Raw genomic sequence first — 17,826 nt, forward strand, 5'->3', positions numbered from 1 at the left:
CAGTTTTTCCACACGCTTCTATGACCTGATTTATAGAGCAGTTGTCAGGTCTAGAGGCATTCTCATTAAAACTAATTATCGGGAGTTCCCCTCATGGTTCAGCGGAAACGAATCTGACTAGCATCCATGAGGATGCAGGTTCGATCCCGGGTTTGCTCAGTGGGTTAAGGAGCCAGCATTGCCATGAGTTGTGGTGTAGGTCACTGACACGGCCCGGATCCTGTGTTGCTGTGGCTGTGGTGTAGGCCAGCACCTATATCTCTGGTTTGACCCCTAGCTTGGGAACCTCCATATGTCACTGGTGCGGCCCTTAAAGAAAAACAAAAACAAAAACAAAACCCCTCATTATCTTCAGTCAATCTGGTCAAACATCAGGCTATTAGATAAATAATCTATGGACCATCTAAATATTTGGCAACATAAAAGAATATAATTTTTTTTTTCCCTGCCAGCCTTGAGTAGTTGTGTATGTGACAGTAAATGAGCTTCTGTATCCTCATTCACTTGACCCAGCATGAGGCTGGAAGCATAGCTCAGGGCTGGGGAGAGTTTCCTTGTATATTCAGGCCACTTCAAAGGCCAGATGTTACAGGGTTTGGGGCCTGGTCTTCAGAGGATTTAGGGATCGAGTTAATGTCCAGGATCCTCAAGGCCCTGATTAAGTAGATCAAATTTTAAGGTATTTATACTGAGAGATTTAGTTCAGGTAAGAATTTCCAGAGAATAAGAAAGGGTAGATTCAAAATTAATCTCTGGCTTCATTCCATCAAATAGCCGATTTCTCACTTTCAGTTTCATTTCTGTAGTAAGGAAAACTAGACAAGGTTGTCTATTTGATGACCTTTGCAACTCAGTTGGGTAATATTTTTTTTTTCCTAATCATACAAATAAAATAGACATTTTGAAAAGTGTAGAAATACAAAAAAATAGCATCATGATTCCACTTCCTAGAGACTCTCAGTTAATATTTTGGGGGGCTTCCTTCTGGTGTTTTTCCTATAAATATATTTTTAAAACTTTGGATTATAAAATGCATGTGTTGCTTTTTTCTATTTACTATTCTATCAACATTTCCCAACATTATCCTTTGATAATCTTATTTTTTACCCCCTTCCTGATAATGTGATTTTTTTTATCATTGCAAAATATTCTATTTATGACTGTACCATGATTTGTCCAGTCCCCTGTTGTTAGGTATTTATGCTTGAGTGCTATGTATTTGCACCGATTTTTGATTATTTCCTTAGGATACTCTTCTAGAGGTGAGATTACTGCATGAGAACATTTTCAAAATCCTTGATACGTGTTGTCAAATCTCAGGTCCTAGCACTGGGCCTATTTCATGGTTAAGTACGCAGTGAATAATTGTTGAACACATAAATGCCTTTTGGAAAGGTTGGACCAAGTTACGCTCCTACCAGCAGAATGCAGGACGAGTCTTGTCTTGGTTAGCCCACATAATAGGAGTAATGATTAAAGTAGAATTTTGGTTTCTGTGATTCTGATAATGAGGTAACTCATTTGCCTTAAATGGTAATAAAAAGTTGATTTCTCCCTAAGTGTTATGTAGTTTTAATAGACTGCTGCTTTTAAACACACTGGGACAAACAGAATGCACGAAGAGGTCTAATTACTTTAGGACTTAATCATGAAGTTCCATGTTTCCCTTTTCATATCTCTCTTCTGAGCCTTTGCTCCTAAGTCAATCTGTCGTGGCTTCTTGGCCACTTGGAGTTGCCCAACAATCCCATTAAGCCTGAGATCTGGTGAGGGTACCCATTAGATACTGTTTAAGCCTTTGCCAAATTGTGGTGGTGGTAGGGTTACCAAGAAGAGCCTCAGCTGCTGGCCTATGCCACAGCCATAGCATTGTGGCATCTGATCTGAGCCTGTGATCTACACCACAGGTCACAGCAACACCAGTCCCCGACCCACTGAGCGAGGGCAGGGATTGAACCCGAATCCTCATGGATACTATACTAGTTGGATATGTTTCTGCCCCACCACAGTGGGAACTCCCAAGAAATTCTGTTCTCTTGTCTGAAATGTAAAAATTTAGGGAAGATAAATTTGAGTAAGAAACTTCTATTCTTTGAACTATAGGGGAAGAAAGAAACTAATATTGTTTTGAGGTTTTATTATGTGCTGAACACCTTCCCATCCTACTTTCTTCATACCAACTTTTCCATGTAAGTATTATCTACTTTGCAGGTGGGGAGCTGGGGCTCAGAGATTGGGTAACTTATTCAAGATCACACAGCTGATAAATCCTGGAGCCCTAGAGATCCTGGGGGTCTTATTCCAAGTCTAACTCCATTATCCTGGCCTAAGAGCACAGTGGGTGGGCCAGGATTGTGGCCATGGGTTCAGGCTGACTGGGGGCAAGTTTGGGGCTGAGAAATTGATTGCAGAATTCTCTGGCTCTGTGTTAGGTTCTGGAAGGCAGTACGGTGGGACTGACCATCCCGAGTCAGAGGTTGAGGGTTCTCAAGTTCAAAGGCCTTATGGGCTGAGCCAAGCTGGGACTAAGGATAGAAGCTGGAAGTTCCTTGGACCAATGCCCAGTTTTTAGCGTCTCCAGTTCAAAGAGCTTTGGGTCTGAGGGTGGAGTCTTAGGGCTCCAACTCTGGGGCTCAATTCTGAGGGCTTAGTGAGAAAAGCCCTCACAATCCCCATCATTGAGAGGTTTGGGGATCTTGGGGCCTAAGTGTTCCTGGATAGCAGGGCCCAAAATGAAGTGCCTTCAGATAAGAGGACCTCTGGAGGTGATGGCTTAGGGTGAATAGTCCTGAGGTCTGAGGCCCGGTGCTAAGGGCACCAGGTCTGTGGTGTGGCTGCGTGGAGTTTGGAGGCTCGAGTCAGGGCAGTGGCGAATGAGACGGCTTGGCGCCAGGACCTCGCAGGAGGCGGCGGCGTGAAGGGCGGCCAGTGTTGACAGCAACGGCAGAGCGAGAAGGTCGGCGCTAGGACCCCGCGGGCCGGGCAGGCGGCGGCGGCGCGTGGGGCGGCGCGTGTTGACAGCGGCGGCGGCGGCGGAACCCAGCGGCGGCGGGAGTCGGCGCCTCTGGTTCCTGCCCCTGGTCCCAAGGCGGTGGCGGACGGGCGTCCCGGGATGGCCTTCATGGAGAAGCCGCCGGCCGGCAAGGTGCTGCTGGACGACACGGTGCCGCTGACAGCAGCCATTGAGGCGAGCCAGAGCCTGCAGTCCCACACGGTGCGCGGCCCGCCGGGAGGGCGGGCGAACGGGCGGCTTGGGGCGGTCCCGGGCCGCAGGAGGGCTGCGGGCAGCCGGCAGCGGGCTGGGCAGGGTCGTCAAGGAGGGCATCAGGGCAGGGGTCGGCGACCCAGGCCGAGAGGGCTCTGGCGTGGTGTTGTTTCAGGGTCAGGGTTCCCGGGGCCCAGGCGACCGCTTAAGTCCGTAGGGGTCGAGGGTGGGAACCGCAGCACCCCCTCCCCGGGTGGGGGGGGGGGGTGGAGGCAAGGAGTGAGACGGCCTCGGGGGGTGCCCTAGAAAGGAAGTCTGAGTAGGGAGAGGTGTTGGATTCCAAGGTCCATCTGCGGCCGCGGAGTAAAGAAAACCATTCAGGACCCTCTCATCCATGTCTGCCCACTGCCAGCCATCTCCTCACCGGGGCCGCTTAGTTTCCCTCCTTTCAGCTGGGCTTCTGAGTGGTGGGGATGAGAGTGTGCCGGCCCAAATGGAAGTATGACTTCAGAGCCTACTTGTTGGGATAGAGGAGTGGCTGGGGTCTGAAGCCCCATTTGCATGTCGGCTCCTTGGACGGGGCGCAGGGAGATGATGTGGGAGGCAGTCTGGGGTCCTGCTGAGGCAGGTGTTTGGATGTGTTCCTTCCCTCCTGTAAATTGCTCTTTAGTAGGCAGTGGTAGCATTCATTTGAGTTTAAAATCTCTGGAGAAGCATAAAGGAGTTAATAGGCCCTCATAGTAAACACAGAGTTTATTTCTGTTACATATAGTGTTTTTTATGGGTCTTTAAAACCATAGTTGTTTTCATTTTCCTCTCCCTTTTTTTTTTTAAATTACACTATGCTTTATAATTTACAAGCAATAAACCAAGAAACCAGCAAAAAACAAAGGAAAACACAACAACAAACAAAAAACCCAGAAGCTGCCAGCCAGTGGGACTTTGAGAAATAATGAATGGGGAGAGAGAGATTCCTTAAATTGTAATGTTTTGTTAGGTCACCAAATCAGATTCCGGCTCAGAGGCTTGTTTGTTTACCATTGCAGTGTGTTTGGGGTTCATCATCTGGAGGCTAAAGCCCCACAATAGCCTTCTGTTTCTCTTTTTGCTCAAGCTGTTCTGATGACTTCAAAGAGACCTTTTATTCTGTTGTGTTTAAGTGGGACTTTTTTGAACCTCAGTTTCCTCTTCTGACAGCCACGCTTTGTAGGACTTGGGTTGTTCAGTGTTCATTTCCAGTTAGGAAAATGATCTTTTTTTTAAATGTGCATTTTCTTTCATTGTGCATATCTTTAATGCTGTTCCTCAGACTTGGAGAGGGCACTGCATAGAACAGAATTTGTTAAACGCTCTAATTTATGCCTAAGGGAGTAGGGGTTAAGGGTTGAAATTTAGGGTAGGGGGTCAAGAATAAATTCTGCTATTTAGTTAGATTTTTACTTGACTGTTGGCCAGTAAATCTTACAACCTTTCAGGGAGTAGGGTTGAGTCTTTAGACTTGTTTTGTACTAACAATACAGAGAGATGCTTATAAATGCTCACAGGCCACTTCTTCCAGAAAGCATTTCATGATGGCTATTGCCCCAAGGCCTGTGCTTACCTCCACCTTAACCTTGATCGTTTATTCTGTAATTCTTTAGTTTTCCTCTCCATTAGGCTGTGAGAGGAGGGACACTTTTTGTTCAGTTTTGGGTCCCACTTCCTGGCATCTGATAGGATTTCATATGTATTTGTTGAATGAATAAATAAATGAATTGTGACTTTGTTGCTTTTTCTGTGTATGTAAAATGGTAGTGATAAAAGTTGGAGTAACGTGACATCTGAGGGTCCACATTAAGGGGTCAGTGCTTCAGCAAGGTGGTGAAAGATGTAATAAGATTCCATTCTTATTGCAGGGGTTTTCTTTAAGAAATAAAATAATTTAGGGTAGAGAATAGGAGTTCCTATAATGATGACTGAACACAAAAGACAATGACTCACAGGAGACACATAGAGGCAGATGTGGTTGAGTAAAAAAAATGCAACATTGTCTTGCGTAATTTTTGACTGTTCTGTGTTCTTGTCATTTTAGCTGTAAAATCTGAGACTGGGAAATATTGCATCAGCCCTGAACTTTATAGAGAAAATCATATGCTGATGCAAACTTTTTGGACTATTAATTAGTGCTTAAAGAGTAAGTCCCTTTAAAACAGGAACTGTTGGAAACTTTTGGAAGGAAGTAGTTGTTAAGAGAGGTACATAGGAGAAAAAGGCAGTGTTTTCTATTGGGAAGGTTGAGGATGGCTTTCTGACTTGTTAGCTAAAGGGAGATGGTATCCCAAAAGTCAGAGAACCGTCTTCCCTTTGAAATGCTGAATCTCTAGGAGGTTTGCTTCTTGGCTATAGCACAGAAACCTACAGTGAGGGTACATAGTAGACATCCTTTGGGAGAGGTAAGATCTTAATGTGGATTTGGGCTGACACTTGTGAGTCTTGGGCAAGTCACTTAACCGTTTTGATATTTACATTTGTCTTCTGTAAATGGGAATAAGTGCCTGCCCTGCCTGCCTCCCAAGGTTGTTATGATGATCAAAGGAAATGACCTTTATGAAGTATCTGTAAAGTGTATTCTCCTTATTTCTCTTCCATCTCTTTATTTTCTGGTGACATATATGCAAAGGGTTAAACACGTTAGCACGTTATTTTTGCAAGTAAGCTAATTTCTGTTCATGGTTGCTTTCATTTATCAAGGTTGTTTAGCCTTAGGAAACAGAATTTGTAACAGAAATTTTTTTATATATGGTTTAGGATTTATGGATTTGGGAGGGGAAAATTCTGTGGATTGGAAATTACAGATACCAGAAGGATGAAGGGAACACAAGGTCACCACCAGAAAGGCATTTGGGGATGAGGAACTGGCAGGAGGTGCAGGCTGGTATAGGTGATTGTGTGTCTGACTGTGGTTTGAATGATTTTATTTTTACTTTTCTGGAGCACAATGAATTTAGCTTCAGGAAATAGACCAGGCTTCTGCTGCAAGGAAATGAAGCTTCCATAAAATCAGAAAGGACAGTATTTAGGGATGCTTTCAGCAAGGGGAGTTGAGGAGGGTGGGGGGCAGAAAGGGAAGGATTTTCCAGACAAAAGAATTTTTTTTCTTTTTTCTGATGAAGAGCCACATAGGTAAATTGTGGGAATCTTTGGGAGCTCTAGGAATGAGGACAAGGGAAAAGTTAGTTCTTGACTACATGAAAGAGAAAACTTTTAAAGTCAGTAGACTGACAAAATGCTTACCTAGCTGAAATAGAAACCAAAGGAAACCGCCAGTTTTGGAGAGGGTTGTTATCAAGTGTATATATCCAGTTTTTGCTGGTCAGTATGCTGTAGTGTGATAGCTCTTAATCTCAGGTTCCTCCTTTTTGACTTTTCTTCTCTGAGGTTCATCTGAATCAGGGCCCATTGACTGCATTTGATGCATTTTGTTCTTGAGAAACAAAAGATAGTTTTAGTGGTATTTGAGGCATAACAGAATATTTTAAAAGTCTGTGGAAAAGATAATATTTCATGTTAAGATCTTTACTGAAAATAGATCTCACTTTGAATGTTTGATTTTGGAAACTGTGTCTTGTACAGTTTGTGTATTTAATAATACGCATTCAGTAGAAATGTATTGTACATGTAGCATGTGCTAGGCACATGCTGTAGGCTCTGGTGATGAACTGGACAGCTCTTGCTTTCATGGAGCTTTGTTCTGTTGGATTCTGGGATCTTCTATTTTCCAAGATGTATACAAGTCAACCAGAACCTTTACCCATCATAATACAGATAGTTTTGAAGTTCTTTTTGTGGCTTGGTTTATTGAGTTTCAGCCTCTTCATGGTAACCTTTTTTAACAATCTGCTCACATATTACCGGGATGCCTCTTCAAATGTGATGCCAAAACAGGAGACATTGTTGCCTTCGGATCCTGACATTTTATGGTAATCCACTGCCCAATATCAGACTCTATCTGGGATTCTCTGCGGTTGCTATTTGGAAGTGTCTTTCAAATTGCAGGTTTTACTGGATATATATATATATATATATATATATATTTTTGTCTTTTTGCTATTTCTTTGGGCTGCTCCCGTGGCATATGGAGGTTCCCAGGCTGGGGGTCAAATCGGAGCTGTAGCCACCGGCCTACGCCAGAGCCACAGCAACGCAGGATCCGAGCCGCGTCTGCAACCTACACCACAGCTCACGGCAACACCGGATCCTTAACCCACTGAGCAAGGGTAGGGACCGAACCCGCAACCTCATGGTTCCTAGTCGGATTCGTTAACCACTGCACCATGACGGGAACTCCTTTACTGGATATTTAAAAAGTTTTTTTGAAGATGTTTGCATAGGCCAGTGGAGACAGTATGGCATTTAACTTGCAGCACTCATACACATTATAATAAGATAACAATAGTGATTTTCTGGGAATCGCATCGCTTGTCTTCTACTTGGTTATATATTTTTATCCACTTGTCCTTGAAAACTGAGATGAGTGCACTGGAAAACTGAAATGGAAGCTTATAGAGACTGATAAAATTAATTGTAGATTCAGTCTCATCTTCAGTCTCTTCCTATAGAAATCAAATTTTTGCAGCTTGACTTAGGAGCTGGCGGTTCTTTTTTTGGCCTTGCCCATACCTTGCAAAAGTTCCCTGGGCCAGGGATTGAACCCACACCACAGCAGTGACCCAAGCCACAGCAGTGGCGATGCCAGATCCTTAACTTACTGAGCCACCAGGGAACTCTGGGCTGATGATTCTTAATTTTCATGTATCACCTCTCTTGAGGATTATCTTACTAGAAAAGTTTCTTGTGGTAAGAATGCAAATTGGAGCCTGGCTGTAGTTACTAGGAAGAAACATAGATTCTGGGCCCGAGGTTTATTTTATGAAAAAAGCTAACTTACTTGATTTGCTCCCCAAGGGAATAGAGGAAACAGACACCCATGTGTACACAGTTTCCATGTGGATTGTGATCTTGGGTTTGTTCAAAATATATGAGCACCTAAGTGGGTTCACTTGAGGTGAGTTAAAACAAATCCTCTGTTCTCTGCTGCAGGCAGGCGGTGGTTGCTTCTAAGCTGCTAGAGTTTTCTGGGCAGTTTCATATGAACTGAAGCTCCTTTCTCTTCCATTCTGAAAATGGGGGAGCTGGACGCCAAGATTGCTTTAGAACCCATAAGTGCTTAAGGGTATTGGGGTGTTGTGGGAGGGAGAGTAATAGGCTTTTTCCATTGTTTTCCCCTTAAGCTGGGAGTCCTCCTTGCCAGTGACTTTTGTGGCTAACATGCATATGGTTGGGAAAATTAAGGTGTGACTCCTCTGCAGAGGTCTTGATGGAGGGCCTTTGTTTTCACCTTGAAACTTTTGACTAAGGGCTGAGGGACCAGCACTTTACTTGCATAAATGCTTAGACTTGCGGGTGGGGGTGGGGAGAGTCTGTGTAGATTGACCCTTTAGCCCCTGGCTGGGTTTTTACTACCAAATTTGAGATAAATCTGGCCATTTCTAGCTGAGGAACAAGGTATCATGTGCTTCCTCCTGTTTACTAAAAAAAGTTGAAATCAAAAGGGAATTCCTTGGTCATTTTGGCCTCAAATAATCCAGTAGTTTTTTGGGTTTTTTTTTTTTTTTTGGTGGCCTACAGGATATTAATTAACATAATGGGAGCTTGGGGAATCCATTGCGGAGTAAAGGCGTCTTCCTGGAAAGTTTTTGTGTACCAGCTTTATGTACCATATACCATACAGTTTACGCATTTCAGGTAAACAACTTAGCTTCTAGTACATCCACAGAATTGTCACCATCCTCAATTTTATTTTATTTTATTTTTTTGTCTTTTTGCTATTTCTTTGGGCCGCTCCTGCGGCATATGGAGGTTCCCAGGCTAGGGGTCGAATCGGAGCTGTAGCCCCCGGCCTACACCAGAGCCACAGCAACTCGGGATCCGAGCCGCGTCTGCAACCTACACCACAGCTCACAGCAACACCGGATCGTTAACCCACTGAGCAAAGCCAGAGATTGAACCCACAACCTCATGGTTCCTAGTCAGATTCGTTAACCACTGCACCACTACGGGAACTCCCATCCTCAATTTTAGAACATTTTCATTACCCTGGAAAGAAGCCCCAACCCCTTAGCCCTCACCCTAGAAACTTTTATCACATTGGGGTATTCTAAACTCGGGATGTATTCTAAGCACAAGTTCTTTAGGCTCTTTAGGTCCAGCTCCTTTAAGGATCTCATCAGAGGGACAGATTCTCTGGAAACACCCATACACATGTTTATATGACCTCTTAAGACCTCACTGACCTGAGGCCAACTCTTGGGCTGTGGATCTTTGGGTTAGAATCACTGGGAAAATTTTGAAAACTAAACTTGGAGAATTACTTATTCAGTGGGTAATTGTACCTAAAAAAATGCACTGCACTTCCACATATACCCTGCTTTTTTTTTGGTTTTTGTTTTGTTTTGTTTTGTTTTTGTCTTTTTGTTATCTCTTGGGCTGCTCCCTCGGCATCTGGAGGTTCCCAGGCTAGGGGTCCAATCGGAGCTGTAGCCACTGGCCTACACCAGAGCCACAGCAACGCGGGATCCGAGCCGAGTCTGCAACCTACACCACAGCTCACGGCAACGCCACTGAGCAAGGGCAGGGACCGAACCCGAAACCGATTCGTTAACCACTGCGCCACGACGGGAACTCCCCATATACCCTGCTTTAAGAAAACCCAATACAGTCGACCCTTGAACAATATGGGGGTTAGGGACACCAGCCCTCCTTGCAGTGGAAAATCTGGACTTAAACTTTATAGCCCACCCTCTGTATTTGTAGATTCAGCCAACCAGGATAAGTGGACCTGCACAGTTCAAACCTATATTGTTCAAGGGTCAGTTGTATTTAGAACAGTAGATAAATTATGTCTCGTTAGAGTTAGCTTGCCTACTGCCTGTGTGCCTGCCTAGATGACTTATTAGACAGAGTGGCACAAGGGAAGGGCAAAGGGCTCTGTGCCGGAAAGCAGGGTGTGTGCCCTGGTCCCAGCTCCGCCTCTTAGCACAGCACCTCTGGTTTATGATAACCAAACAAGGCTGCTCACATTTCTTTGATATGGCTCATCAGAAACAAGCCATTTCTCCTCATTAATTCAGCTGAGGCTGTTTGGGGGTGGTGGGAAGAGGGAATGAATAGAGGGTTGTTATGGGACATTTCCTGAACCTAAAGATATCTGAAGACCACCTGGAGAGGTAAAAAGGGAAAGTGGGGTTGTTCATCCATCCTTCCTTTGAGCCTACCCTTCCCCAGGGGACAAGTGATTCCTGGGCAGGGACTTCAGTCCTGCAGCCTTTCCTCTTTGCAGAAGCAGAGGGAGATGAAGCCGGAAGCTGGCCTGCCCACGTCAGACCTTTAGCGGCAGGCCAAGGGTCTGGCCAGTGCAACAGGACTCACTGACCCAGCAGGGCACTGGGAATGGCTGGGGCACGTTGCCATGCTCTGGGTATCTCTGCATGTGACTGGGTAATCACCTCTGTCACTAGCAGCCTTGCGCTCGTTTGTCCCATGGGGCCTTCTTGAGCTCCGGTTCTCTGATGGGAACTGTGGGCAGATCTGGGGATACAGTGGTGAGAAGGCCCTGCTCTTGCACTCGCTCTCAGACTGCTGAGGGTGGAGAAGTGGGTCTCTGCTTGGAGGGCCCATCTCTGCCCCTTCCTTACCCTTAGATGGAAAGGGGCAAATGGCACTTGCTCTGCCGCTGTGGATGCCTTTGTCTTTGAGGTTTTTTTGTTTGTTTGTTTTTTAAATTTGAAATCCAGCCTCTCTTGTCCCTGTATTGATATGTTGATTCAGTTTCAAAATAGCACACCCCCTGGCACATAGATAGCAAGCATTTAGTAATTACCTGATGAATGTGTGAATTTGTTGAATGAATATGTTTGTTCATGGCGCAGCTCAGGAAACCTTCCTGGGGAGTGCTGCCTACTGTCATACCTACCAAGCTGAGTGATTTCCTTCTTCTGAAATTTCCATTCAGTTTAATTTGTCCAAAAGTTGCCAGCATTATGCACTGATTATTTCTTACTCCCTCTTTTCTGTTGATATGCTCCCTCTGACACAGGTGAAACTGTAAATGACTTGTGGAGAGGGACAACACCTTAATGATCTTGTGTAATCTCTCCAGCCTCAGTTTCTTCATCTGTAAAGTGGGAATAGTAAGGATGCTGAACAGAGCTCAGCACATAGGTATCGCTGTTTCTGTTGCAGCTTATTACCTCTGTATTGCTAGAGCACTAGTTTCTTTTTAGGTACTAGTACATTTTAGTCTTTGAATGGAAAAAGAAAAATTATTTAAAAGTTTATATCACAGTCAACTGTGACTACTTTGCTAACAAATAGTGAAAAAGACCAGTGACATCTCAAAGAGCACACCTTTCGCCCTGTCCTTTCTGCTTGCTTTTCCTTTTTACCCTGGAGGGACACGCTCTGACAGCCAGGCTTGGAGATACAGCACAGGGTCTCCTTACCAGGCCTGCCTGGCAACAGAGCTGGCTGGCAGTGTTCAAAGATGGCAGGAGAGGTGGAAGAGACAGGTGGGCCAGAGAACTGGCCAGGTCTGCAGGGAGGACACCCCTGGCAGGTGCTTACATCAGCTCCTCACACCCCAGCTTTTGTACAGCACCAGAGGAATCCCAACATCAGTGCAGACACACTTGACCTCTGGGAGTGGAGTGAAAGAATAAAATAGAAAGCCCTCTGCTTTGCTCTTTTTCCTGCCACTTCCTCTGCCAAGTGACCAAACTAAGTGACAGCTGTGAAGGGGAGCGCGGGACTGACATCTTCAGAACACTGCTTCCTGAGAAATGCACTTATATTCTGTATAGCCCAGCTGACCTTCTTTCCCCTAAGGGGAGCACAGTCAGGCTGTGCGTGCATAGCCTGGGCTTGGATGCATTCTGCTCTATGAAGCACACAGTTTCTCCCATGTCAGGAAACCTCTAAAATGTTGGGAACGTTAGTTAGCACTTCTGATGCATCTCCTGTGGCCAAGCACTGTGCTGTGTATTAAGGTAAAAAGATGAATGAAGTAGGGAGTTTACTCCTGGTAGACATGGCAGGCTTATAAACCAGTGGTGAAATAAGACATTGAAAGTGCCAGTCTGCCCTGGAGCAGGGAGGGCAAGGTGGGTGTGGCTCCACCTAGGTCCTCCCAGGAGAATTAGGAAAGGCTTACCAGAGCCTTCCAGAGAACTTGTTCTGTATCAGCACTCCCTGGGTGTTTTTTAACTTCCAAACTTCTTTTATAGTAATACTGAATTGTGAAAACTTTCTCTGGAAGTGATTTTTTTGGGGGGAGGGGTCTTTTTAGACCCCACCTGCAGCATATGGAAGTTCCCAGGCTAGGGGTCGAATTGGAGATATAGCCACCCGCCTACAGCACAACCACAACAACTCAGGATCTGAGCCATGTCTGCAGCCTGCACCATACCTCATGGCAATGCCAGATCCTTAATCCACTGAGCAAGGCCAGGGATCGAGCCTGCATCCTCGAGGATGCTAGTCATGCTTGTTTTCACCGAGCCATGACGGGAACTCCTGGAAGTGATTTTAAATTTAAAAAATATTTTATTCATGTTGGCACATTATTTAAAATTATGTATTAATGTTTGGGAGCTGAATTACGCTGGTTTCTGAAATACAGACAGTACGAATGGTGATAAGGTGACTACAACTTAAGGCACTGATAAAGAGCATCTTCAGACAGTCTGCTCAGTAATCATTTTTATGATGATTTTTATTTGTATTTCTCATCAACTTCTCACTAACTCATATTTTGCTGTCGGCATTCCTTAAGCCTGCCTTTCGTCATGGTCCATTATGCTTGTGAATGAAACCATATATGACTAAGAACAAAATAACTTCAGAGGCTACGTAATGGTCAAAACCGTGATGTACCAACTGAGTCATAAATAAACTCATTTGATCTCCGTGATGCCTCCCACACTTCTTGCATGCATACTTGGAGGCTCTTCGTCTGTTCTGAGTTAAAGGGAGAAAATATTTAAATAATTATTTATTGGCAGAATTCTTTTTTAAGTGGAAATAGAAACAGAAGCCTTATTGCCTTTTAACACATGAATTCTGAAACACCTTCCAGGACCCCTAATTGTTCATCTTGTTCATAAAGATTTCAGTTTAAAAATAAAGGGGAGTTCCCTGGTGGTTCAGTGGATTAAGGATCTGGCATTGCTGCTGAAATCCAAAGTCTTTGTGGTTTTTAACAGTAAAGCACAGGAAAGAGGTTCACGTATCGTGCAGCTGTTAAGAGTTTAATAGGAGTGTAGCATGGAAATAGAAGATCCTATTCAAAGACCCTATTCTATTTTGGTACAATTGCCTTTCAGATTTCTGAGTACTCTGTAAATGTGTGGCCACTTTAGGCATGTTCATATAAAAACGCTCCTTTCTGCTTCTTCAGAATCTGCCTAGTGTTCACGGTGGAGCTTATTTAAAATAGTTTTCTCGGAGTTCCCGTTGTGGCTCAGTGGTTAACGAATCCGACTAGGAATGATGAGGTTGCGGGTTTGATCCCTGGCCTCGCTCAGTGGGTTAAGGATCTGGCGTTGCCATGAGCTGTGGTGTAGGTTGCAGACGCAGCTCGGATCCCGAGTTGCTGTGGCTCTGGTGTAGGCCGGTGTCTACGGCTCCAATTCGACCCCTAGCCTGGGAATCTCCATATGCCAGGGGAGCAGCCCTAGAAAAGGCAGAAAGACAAAAAAATAAAATAAAAAATTAAAATAGTTTTCTCATTTGTATAGTTTCCATGTGGTGCCCAGATAACATCCAGCCCAGATGTATGTAGACAGAAGTTTGTGTACATGTAGGAGCAGGTGGGTTGCAAAGAGCAGGGTTTTAAAGTCCGGTGACTGGACTGGAAAGTGCTGAGAGAGCTCCACAGCCGTATTCACTCAGATCACCCATCAGGTCCCAGAGCCCTGGGTTCTCCTCCATACTCTGCCCCCACTCCCTCCCAGCTTCTCCTGACTTGATGGACTGGTCCTGCCTGTTCAGCCAACCCCTGTTCATCAAAATAAGAGGGTAGATGATGTGAAAGCATTCTGCCCAAGGCCATGGAACCTAGGAACTGCCATGCCCCTGGGTCAGACAGACTTTGGGTGAAGTCTGTTCTCAATCCTTACTAGCTGAGAGCCCCTGTTTAGGGTATCGGCCCTCTGAGAGCTTTGGGATTCTTGTAAAAGAAGGATCGTGACATCTACCTCCACGCGTTGCTGGGAGATGGAATAAGCTGAGGAAGAGACCGCATAGAGTAAGTGCTCCATAAACAGCAGGTCTTACCTTCAGCTCTGGGGATAAATGGCAGCATGTTGTGAATAGTCACTTATATGGTTGGTTATGAATTGAAACCAGTGTCTTGGGAGAACACAGTGGCATTTTTAGGCTAGGTAGAATAAATTTATGTGTAGTCATCTCTCTGTTATCCTAAGTGATGGTGATCACTTCTACTATAAATTATTGAAACCAGTAGGAACTCCCCTAGTTTGACTTCAACTTATAGCTTCAAGCTTTTTTTTCCCACCAGATGTTTTACTACCCCTGATAAAAGTAGAAGAGCTCATTTATTTGACTTTTATCTTCCATTTTTTCAATCTTCCCTGAACAGTAAAAGTGCTGATGAATTGTAAAATGACTAAAAGTTCTTGCCAAAAGGAAAAAAGATGCTAGCTTGCATTCATCATTGATAACATACTGTGCTCTTATCCAAGCTCAGATAATTTCAGTCCTTTTCTTATCACTCAGGATTCCTTATTTTAGTAACTTGTTTTAAATTACATGTGTGACAAACCAAAGAATTTTTGGTCTTTTTCAACCATACCTGTGGCATATAGAAGTTCCCGAGCCAGGGATCAAATCCCAGCTGCAGCTGAGAGCTATGCCACAGCTGCTACAACCCCTGATCCTTAACCCACTACACCAGGCCAGGCATTGAACCCATGTTGTCATAGAGACAATGCCAGATCTTAACCTGGTGTGCCACAATGGGAACTTCCAAGGACTTTTTTTTTTTTTTTTTTGGTCTTTTTCTCTTTTCTAGGGAAAGGAACTCCGGGAACTTCCAAGGAACTTTTTCAAAAATTATTTTCCTAGAGTTCCTGTCATGGCTCAGTGGTTAACAAATCCGACTAGGAACCACGAGGTTGCAGGTTCAATCCCTGGCCTCGCTTAGTGGGTTAAGGATCTGGTGTTGCCGTGGGCTGTAGTGTAGGTCACAGATGCGGCTCAGATCCCAAGTTGCTGTGGCTCTGGCGTAGGCCGGCAGCTGTAGCTCTGATTAGACCCCTAGCCTGGGAACCTCCATATGATGCTAGTGCGGCCATAAAAAAGGCAAAAAAAAAAGACAAAAAAAATTATTTTCCTGATTAAAAATATATATGCTGATTGAGGATAAAGTAAAAAATAGAAAAAAATAGCTAAGAGAATTTAAATGTCACATAATTTCACCTCCAGAGGTGACAACTATTAACACTTGGTAGTTGCCTCTTCCTATCAATGTTTCTCAGATTTTTTTTTTTTTTTTTCTTTTTAGGGCCAACCCTGTGGCTTATGGAAGTTCCCAGGCTAGGAGTTGAATTGGACCTGCAGTTGCTGGCCTCTGCCACAGCCACAGCAATGCCAGATCCAAGCATATGCGACCTACACCACAGCTCACAGCAATGCTGGATCCTTAACCCACTGAGCCTGGCCAGGGACTGAACCCCCATCCTCATGGATACTAGGCAGGTTTGTTACCACTGAGGCACAATGGGAACGCCAGAATTTTTACATCCTCTTTTAATAGTTAACCTAGGTTCCCACTGTGGTGCAGCAGGCTAAGATCCAGCTCCATCTCTGGCGGTGCAGGTTGGATTTCCAGCTTGGCACAGTAGGTTAGGGATCCAGCATTGCCGGAAGTTGTGGCACAGATCACAGTTGCAGCTGGGATTTGACTCCTGCCTTGGGAACTTCATATGCCATGGGCATGGCTGAAAAGAAAAAAAGTTAACGTTATAGCAGACACCTTTTCCCATGTAATGAAAAATTATTTTAGTACATCCTTTTAAAGGCTTGAGTATTCTTCCACTGTGTTGATAAATAACTTGTCCATTCTCTAATTGTTGATATCCAGGTTATTTTAGTGGGAAACTTTTTAATGACCCCCCTTTAAAAGTGGGCATAGAAGCTGGAATGAGAGAAGCTGGAAGAACAGTACTCCTTGTTAGGGATCAGAGCCTGATAAAATTGTTTCCCACTTTCAGAGAGAGTGGCTGCTTTCTATTTTTCCATGGGTGCTCTTGGTGCTGCTACTGCCTCCTTTGCTTGCTGATGAAAGCCCTGATATATTCATCTGCAGACATCTTGTTTTCTTCCCTATCTTCTTAGCAGAAAACAAAACTAAGTTACAAAGCTGGCTTTTGAGCTAGATGCTGCAAATGCACTACTTCATCTAATATTGACCACGACCCTGTTGGAAAGGTATGGTTTTGCAGATGAGTAATCCAAGGCTCAGTGGAGTTTGGTCACAAAACTAGTAAGTGGCAGGGAGCTGCTGCCTTTCCCCCTGGGGCCTTGTCGTTATGGCTTGGGGAAGGGTGCACATTGTGGCTCATCACCACACAGAAACTGGCTCCCGCTCTGGGCTCCAGAAGGACTCCGGGTGGCCTGTCTTCTGAGCAGTGGCAAACGGGGTGGGTAGAGAGGTAGCCCTGGGAAGAGGAGCACTTAAGTCCTAGCAGGTCCTTAGGTTGGTACCAGTTGAGGGCGTGAGGGATGAGGAGTTGGCCACTTTAGATACCAGAACCCACATAGAAATCATGATTTCCAACCCTGTGACTGTGTTTGTCTTTTCTAACCAGTTAAATGTGTCACGGGTGGTTCTCTGAGATTATGTTCACTATGTCTGTTTCTACTCTTTGAGGGTCTTGGCCCAAGAGATGTGAGGATAACTGAACAAGCAAAGGTTATGTTTCACTTTTAATTACTATTTAATTGAGCCTCAGGTTTTCAAGGGCTTATTTTCTTTGCTTGAGCTAATACGAAATTCAGAGGTTCCCATTGGAATGAATTCGGTAATTTGCTTTGGCCTCCTTTCTGAACCATAGAATGCCACAGGAACTGCTGCTTAAAATGCTGCATCCCATCTGAGGTCAAAAGAATTTTTGAGTGCCACTCTGCAGTACTTCCCCCAGCTGGAATGCTGGCTGTCTCTGAAGTCTGTGTGGAGACCAGCTCCCCTGGCAGGGCAGTGGACCATCCCGCCGAGGAGAGCATGGACTTCAAAACGCCTGGAGAAGGGAGCATGCGCAATGAGGCCCTGGCCCTCACTGCCAGGATCAAAGGGCCCTGTGCTGTGTTCCTTGTCCAGTCTGAGAACCGAGGGTGGAAACTGGAGAATCTGTTTTGCATAAAAAGTTGAAGCACATGGTTCTCTAATTCAGTCAGTTAGGTTTTAAATGAAATTTATTTCCCTTGAGCCTGAAAAGGAGATACACTTGGCTTCATTCACTTGCCAAAACTCAGGTTAAGATGGTGGTGCTTCTTCAAATGCCTTT

At 44.7% G+C, this 17,826-nt stretch overlaps 1 protein-coding gene across 9 annotated transcripts in view; it reads left to right on the forward strand.

Moving 5' to 3' along the window:
• Window positions 1–3,007: 3,007 nt before the first annotated feature.
• Window positions 3,008–17,826, forward strand: part of PXK (PX domain containing serine/threonine kinase like) — an 81,818-nt gene continuing 66,999 nt past the window's right edge. For 8 of the 9 annotated variants that reach the window (XM_047778075.1, XM_047778091.1, XM_047778100.1 and 5 more), the window contains exon 1: window positions 3,010–3,214. In XM_047778075.1, coding sequence (XP_047634031.1) covers window positions 3,113–3,214 — 102 coding nt within the window. In that variant the 5' untranslated portion in view covers window positions 3,010–3,112. Of the gene's footprint in view, window positions 3,215–17,826 lie in introns of all 9 variants that reach the window. The other variant, XM_047778083.1, reaches the window with a different exon arrangement.

Source organism: Phacochoerus africanus, chromosome 1 (genome assembly GCF_016906955.1).
Source record: "Phacochoerus africanus isolate WHEZ1 chromosome 1, ROS_Pafr_v1, whole genome shotgun sequence".
Classification (NCBI taxonomy): domain Eukaryota; kingdom Metazoa; phylum Chordata; class Mammalia; order Artiodactyla; family Suidae; genus Phacochoerus; species Phacochoerus africanus.